Source organism: Echinococcus granulosus, assembly GCF_000524195.1.
Source record: "Echinococcus granulosus chromosome Unknown EG_S00016, whole genome shotgun sequence".
Classification (NCBI taxonomy): domain Eukaryota; kingdom Metazoa; phylum Platyhelminthes; class Cestoda; order Cyclophyllidea; family Taeniidae; genus Echinococcus; species Echinococcus granulosus.
In genome coordinates this window covers 133,836-141,251 of record NW_020170396.1, presented here as the reverse complement: position 1 = coordinate 141,251, position 7,416 = coordinate 133,836, and the positions used below count along the sequence as shown (strand labels likewise).

At 45.6% G+C, this 7,416-nt stretch overlaps 2 protein-coding genes across 2 annotated transcripts in view; one reads left to right on the top strand and one right to left on the bottom strand. All coding sequences in view use genetic code 11, as the record gives it.

Moving 5' to 3' along the window:
- EGR_03156 (hypothetical protein) overlaps positions 1-1,641 on the bottom strand; it is a gene marked incomplete at both ends in the record, with an annotated part of 8,650 nt that extends 7,009 nt beyond the window's left edge. The window contains one exon of the mRNA XM_024492405.1: positions 1,461-1,641. Within this exon, the coding sequence (XP_024353079.1) occupies positions 1,461-1,641 (181 nt within the window). The remainder of the gene's footprint in view (positions 1-1,460) is intronic.
- Positions 1,642-2,899: 1,258 nt separating this feature from the next.
- On the top strand, positions 2,900-5,694 carry EGR_03155 (DAZ-associated protein; the record flags this gene model as incomplete). The annotated part of the gene is made up of 4 exons (XM_024492404.1): positions 2,900-3,121; positions 4,189-4,409; positions 4,924-5,301; positions 5,475-5,694. 4 exons carry the CDS (start codon positions 2,900-2,902, stop codon positions 5,692-5,694), a joined length of 1,041 nt encoding a protein of 346 aa, XP_024353078.1.
- Positions 5,695-7,416: the final 1,722 nt, after the last annotated feature.

The following is a 7,416-nucleotide window of genomic DNA, read 5'->3' as shown; positions in this document are numbered from 1 at the left end:
CGGTTACTCCTCCCTGCCACTAAAAATCACGGTCCAGTGGCTCGGACGATCAGTAGTTAGCATGTTTACAACCTCCATCTCAAGAGTTCATTCAAGGGCTTCTCGATGATGTTCACTTGCTACTACTACCTCACCTTCACCAATTTTATTTAACCTTTGTCCCCTCCTTTCATTTCACCGCTATGGGTGAGCCAGCTAGCTCTTCATTTGAGCCTGTCATATGGCACGTTTTGTGGTTGGGCGTTCTAAATGCACGAATTACTGACTAATTTTGTTCACAGAGAGACAAAGACTTAAATTAAAACAACATTTTACTGAGCCCCATTGGCGAAGGTGAATGCACATGAGGGACATTTGGTTTTGTCTTTCTTTAAATCGACCAACATTTAAGCCATTTCTCTCTTGTCGGGTGTGCCGGAGTGGGGTCTCTCTCACAACCCCTACCACTCCCTCCTCTTTGCAGCATTTGCATGTTAAGATTTATTTAAAGAAGTGAAACTTGATAGGGCGAGAATGAGGAATTGCATTCTTTGCATCTGGCTAGTTGACTGAATTACACATGCATATACTGAGCTTTTCCACAACCAGATGTTGGATTAATGAGTAATTTTCTAGTTTCCCTCTTTATTTTTCTTGACGCCTTATTTTTGTGTATTTGTTTCCAATAATGAGGCGAAAAGGTGCTTTCGAATCTGGTGCTCTAACATGTCAATCAAACCATCATTCTACTTCCACTGTCTTGGTGTGTTCCTATGCTTGGACAAACGTTCATGAACAGTGTGGAACACTTTGAATTCTATGAGGAATGGACGTAGGTGGTTGAGTGAATGTGCTCAATCATAAGTGATATGTTTGGCGCCTTTAAATTTGTGATTGCAAACTACATTACCGTCTGCAAATCTTTGGCACTTGGATTGGTGGGTTGGGATGCTGACGCGATTTGCGAGTCCCCTTAAGTCTGGCTCCCCACAATGGTTGTGAGTTGGAGGTCGGGTAGTGGTCTGAAATATCTAACAATTGCTCTAGACAGTGGACATTTTATGGCTGAAGTGCACTTTTGTGCAGCTGTTGTCTGCTAATTCTAAAACTCGTGATGGCGATGACGTGTTCCCAACCTCCTTTTGGCCTTTTGTGAGAGTGCAAAACCTACGACAGTAAAAGTAGCAGGTAGACACCACTCCGAATCACGTGATGAACATCAATGAGGGGATTTATTAGGCAACGCCTCTAGAATGCTGTGTTGCACCTTCTTTACAAAGGGCTCAGCGACATCGAAAAGCTATTGGCTAAACTTCAGTGGCACATCGCACTGATTGGTCAAACGACTGCATGAATTAACCAATGGAAATGGGAAACGTGGCTGCCATTAGGGATGATTCCGTAATGTCACATGCATCTCGCCACCATTCGATCGAAGGAGGGTACGACGGAACGATGGCCTCAACTGATGCCGACCTCACTTGTGGCGTGTGCGCAAAATTGTGAGTCATTTGTTTTTAAATGACCTCTTGATTGTGGTGCCGGCCGTATGCAGGAGCATGAAGTAACACCAAGCTGTCTCACACATGAGAAATTAAAGTTCGCAAGTGTTTTATAATTCACTGATTCAACTGAGAGATTTTGCACAGTCAAATCTGTCATTTACATCAACAGACAAGCGTAATATTGCTACCTAGCATGGGTTTTAAGGTGCGTAAGACGGTGTAGGTGAAAAAAGCGCTCAAGTTGTGGGTGGGGCTGATGAAGTAAAAATTCCCCTATAGGGAAAGGAGCAATAGGAGGAATTTGGCACAATGATGGTTAACGGTGAGATTGGGATGGAAGAGATGCCTGAGTGAAGGAATGGTGTGGTAGGGTTCGAAGTCTTCCAAGTGTAACTAAACCAGAGGGGTTACAAGTGCATTAGCAGATGTAATGGAGAGAGGCATTATTCTGGACAAGGAAGCGGTTAATTTTTTTCTTATTTTGCCATAAAGGATCAGTGACCCCTACAGTCTGCCATGTGGGCATACCTTCTGTTTGCGGCCCTGTCTGTTGTCACATGCCAGGGCCGTGACAGCGCGTTGCATCCACTGCCATGTGGAGTATGACGCAGCGGATTTGCGTCCCAACTACGCCATTGGGGCGCAGCTCTGTCTGCTCTCCTTGCAACGTAAGGAGGAGCAGGAGCGGACGCAGAATCAGATGCAGCAGAGCGGAGGGGCAGGCGAAGAGGAGATGTTGATTGATAGAAAGGGGACTAAAGAAACCCCGCCCACCTACGTATGTTGTAGCACCTGCCGGAGGCAAATCCAGACCAAACTGTTGACCTTTTGCCATCACTGCCACCTCCAGGTCTGTGTGAATTGCCATGAGAAACACCGCGACACTGTAAGCATCAGTAATTTGCAAAATGCCTTAATACGGACCAATGAGTGACCCATGACTAGTTTTACAGATTTGGTATTGTCAGGAACCAATGATTGTGGTGGGGATGTAGTAGCTTGGTGCATGCATAGCAGACATCTGAATGCCTTGTGCGGACATGGTTTCGATGAAAGAGACTTGAATGGTCTTATACTTACATCTATTCTGTCGGTCTGGCCGATTAAGGTGGTAATCAAAGCTGAAGAATTGTGGTTAACCACAGATTAGGTGTATCCAGCTTTTAATTGTTGTAAACGTGAGTACGACGCTTGGGCCACGAGTTGATTCCACCAATTCCAGGTCTTAAAAAGTGTTAAGAAAGTCGCAGAGTTAAGGGTACACCTGTACATTTCACTTCTTCTTGCTTGCTTTCCTTTTCTCCTCGCAGTACAGCCTGAGGCTGCGTGTGAAGTTGAATGCCCTCTCTCGCCACAAAGCAAACTTAACGTCGCGCCTAATGGAGCTGAACAGGCTGAAAACCTCGATACTGGGGATGGGGGCAACTACAAAGGACGGGATCTTTGGTGCCATGGAGAACGCGATCATGGAGTTGCGTGCGGCAGCGAGCAAAGCGCTAGAAGCTGCCACAGCGAATGTGGAGGTGACGGATGTGGCCGGCTTCGAGATTTTAGACGAACTGGTCAGTCGTATCACGAACCTTTCGACCGAGGTCGGCAAGGTAAAAGATGTCCACACGTCAATAGAAGAGACGAAGGTGAGTGTCAGTGGATGATGGACAGAGCATTGAGAATTGCCCCGGTTGTTACTCCGAACTACCCAATTCCCTCCTTCCCTCATTCCTCACCCCTTCTGTAAATTTTACTTACGTATTACTTCTCTCCTGTAGGATTTACAGGAAGCGGTGAAGATGCATAAATCGCTGGAAAGACTCCTTGTTGATGCTGCGCCATTGGGGGAGATGATGAAAAAACTACCGCCTCTGCCCATAACGAAGATGCATCTATCTGATAGCTTCGAAAAGGCAAGCTAGTAAACTCACAAGCCTTTGCGTGTGTATGTGCATGTGTGGAGACGCGGTTAAGTGAAATAGTCCTATTAGACGGTCATTACAGAGGTGGTGGCGTTTTCAATCCTAACTCGAAATAAGAGCGATTTGTGTGAACAATGCATTCGCCAACTGTAATCACAGCTACCGAATCAGAAGACCACTTTCCATCTGTGGTCTGAGGGTTGAAGGATGGGTATCTTTGTAAAGGCAATGCGTAGCTTACCCTGCTTGGGCTCCGGAGCCCATTGGTGGGGAGTGATTACCTTTGATGAACACTTAGTTCTGTCCCTGTTTAGATTAACCACCATTTGAGCGACTTCAGTCTCGTTGTGTGTGATGGAGTGTTGTCCCTTCCACAACTTCTACGACTCTCTCCCCTCTGCAACACTGGAGATCAAAAGTAAGTGTGGCAAGGCAATTGTACGTTTCCACTTTATATATCTTCGGGGAAGCAGAAAGTGTTGGTGCGAGTAAAGTGATTAAGGTTTCCTCTTTTCCCAAGCCCTGTGAGAGGCGGATGCGTTGGACCCAGGATGAAAGTGAAAGTAGACGAAGATAAAGACAAAGAAGAGAGGGGGAGGGGGCAAGGGATTTTAGTAGGCTAAACTAGGGCACTCACAATCTGGGAGATGATTGATGATGTTGATGGTGTGCCTTGAAACAGAAACGTCACCTCGTCCATCACCACCATGACGATGTCTCGGGTGAAGCTATTCGTGGGCGGACTTCGGCCAAATCACACTGAGGGTCAGCTACGTCAACACTTTGCCCAGTACGGTACCGTTATTGAGTGCTGCATTGCGCGAGACTGCAATACAGACGAGTCGAGGGGCTTTGGCTTTGTGACCTTTCGGGAGGCGGCACAAGCTACTCGGGCACTGGCCGACAGGCAACATTTTATCGACGGGGGTCCCGTGCACGTAAGACCCTACAATTTGAAGAAGAAGGAGAAGAAGAAAGAGAAGGAGAAGTTGGTCATCGTATCCTCGGTCAAGTAGGTCAATCTTTTATTTAGACTGAGGACTTGGGGATTCTCCACTATGAGTCCTCATTTTCTCTCTTTTATATTTCGGTTTCGTCGCATCTTTACCTGTGTATGGATAGCGAGTTTTCTCCACGCTGTTTGGCTCGAATGCCGAAGACGCAGAAAGGAAGGGGGAATTGTTGAGGTAAAACCATAGCACACACTAGGCAGTTTTCTGTCCTCAGGATAGTGGGGGTTAATCAGGCTCAACTAGATTGGCATTGAGTTAAGGAAATGCACATGTCTGTTAGGTGAAGTGGGACGGAGAACTCCGGTGAAACGGAATAAAGAAGAGAGTAGGAGAAAGAAGATGGATGTTGTTTTAGAGCTAGAAATGTACTTTTTGCTATATGTTTGTAATCTGTGGATACAGCCAGTATGGGAGTGAGCACATGGTGGAGTGCTTGTGGTTCTAGCAGAATGATGGCTGGAGTCTGCCGATTGGAACACCACAAGTTCAACAAATTTGTGCAGAGTATTGTAGGCTGATTAATGTGTGGAGATATATGCGACCTAAGGGTAATGTGGTATTAATGTATTTCGGGAATGAGGGGGACGAGAATGTGGGGCACAAGGATGAAGGTGGTGGCTCCGGGTCTAGGCGAGACGTGAATGAGTTGCGCCTATCCGTTGGTAATCTGAGCACTTCCACCGGGCAGCAGGCCTTGAAGGAGTACTTCTCTCGCTACGGCAACGTTACAGGTGTGGACATAATTCTAGAGCGTAAGAGTGGAATGCCACGAGGTATTGCTTTCGTAAACATGAGCACACCACAAGAAGTGGAGGCTGTTCTAGAGGCGCGTCCTCATCAACTGAGTGGGAAAGCCATCATCGTACGACCTGCATATTTACGAGCTTCAAAGTGAGTTGTTCTGCCCTTGTAGCACTGGGAGGTATGTGTTAGTGTACCTAATCACTCTTTTCGTTCATTATCAGAGAAGCAGCAACTTTAAATGATGGCAAAACTGATCATCTATTGGTTGTTGACAACATTTTGCCTTCTTGGAGTGGAGAGTTTATTTGATACTTCTTCAGTCAATTTGGTGCAGTCGCCAGTGTGAGACTGGATCAAGTAATGCGCAAAGCCTTTGTCGTCTTCTCCACTACAGAGGCGTTCCAGAATATGAGGAGAAAGTACATTATCTCCATCGATGACGAGCATATTCTCATTCGTCGTGTTGATGGAACTTGTAGTGTAGTCAATCCTCTATTCTCGATAAAGAACGTTCAAGCCTATTACCTTTATCAGACTTGATCCAGTTGAAGGTATTTTAATTAACTTCTAGGGATTAGTGCTGCAAAGGAGGTAAATGAGTGGTCTTGACACATTTTATGTTCCAGTGCCATGTATTTCCACTTTGGTGTGGAGAGTTGAATACGAATTTTGACATCAGATCAGCGTACCTACTGAGCAAATCATTTAAAAAATTAGTTTTTAATGAAATGGTAATCAGAATGTACTATTCAAATGGATGTAGTTTTGCTGCCCTCTCACTTTGTGTTGTGAGAAGTTCACCTTAAAGCTCTGCCTCATAGAGGCAGGTCAACCATCACACCAACCTCTATACCGCCTTGTCCGTATATGCCACCAGATGTCACTAATATTTGAGGGCAATGCTTATAACCTAATAAATAAATGAAGTGAGTGGGTTTGGTACGACCATTAGTTGTAACCCAACCGGCAAAGCGTTCATGTCACGCATATGTGACGTCTGGTTCAGCTAAGGAAATTGCAGTTACACACCTGCGACACTTGTAGGGGACGCTTTATGTTGTCAAACGATCCCATTTTAAAGTCCTTTTCCACTCCAAATTGCAGTATTACAATATAACAGTCACTTTGTCATATGAGTTCACCCTTAGGTCTGTTGTTTCGGGAAATATGGTAGGCAAACCGAGGTCTGCTTTCTCCGACCAATAAGTAGTCATAAAATATGTTTTAATTTCTAAATAGTTGCTTGTGCGGTACAACGGAACGTCGCCCTGACTGATTTCTGTGTATCATCATTTGATACTGTGACTGTAGTCCCGCAATGGTTTGAGTTTGACCATTAGCTTAAAACAATGAGGCAGAGGGAACCAATCCAGTGTGATGAAATAGTGGCACAGTGCCTGTCCGGAGGTGCAGAATGGCCTGAGTTGTACAGCGATCACGAAGCAAGAGGTGGGAGGTTAAGAGGAACCCATTGGAAAATGCCCGTGTACGACTAGCTTTGCTTCTCATGCTCTCATTTGTTTTTACAGGTCCGTTGCTTTGAGTGAACTAGGTAAATGATGATAGAACAGTACGTATTCTTGAGCCTGAAGATGTTGTACTGAGCCCGTCACTGCTACTCGTTGGGACAGAACTTCGTTGGCCTTGACGCTGAAGTGTGGGCAAATTTGGACGGAGAAAGGAAGAGTCCTTTCCAAAAAAAGATATTCCTGTCAGATTGTCTTGACATCTGAATTTTGGTGACTAGCTGCCGGGCCTTCTAGACCTTGACATTCTCGTTCAGCTCCCCCTGGTCTCCACCTATGGAGTTCGTTTCCTCTTCAAGGGGCTAATGGTATCCGCTCAGTGACGAGGCCCTTACACATTAACCGTTTCTGGCCTAAAAGGTAGATTCAAACAAACTTGTATTTCATAGCCCACTTCTCTGGCGAAGCACCGGTCCCTGTGCTATTTCCAGTGGACTTCTTGCCTCCTTAGTAATGCACACTTCATCCTTGTATTCTCCCTCCGTATTTGGAAGCGTACCTTCGTTGTGGTGAGCCATCATTGGATGATGGAATGTGCATTGTACTCTAGATGGCGGAACAAGCCTATATAGGTGTACTGGGTCTCCTTCTCGGGTTACACTAGGCTGACGGTGCTTATCATAATATCACTTCACTCTGATATATGACAGTCGAAGGTTTTGCCCTGCTGTGTAAAGTTTGTCTCGCCCCGTCTTTCAGTCCCAGTACGCACTCAGGAATATTGTAAGTTGCTACT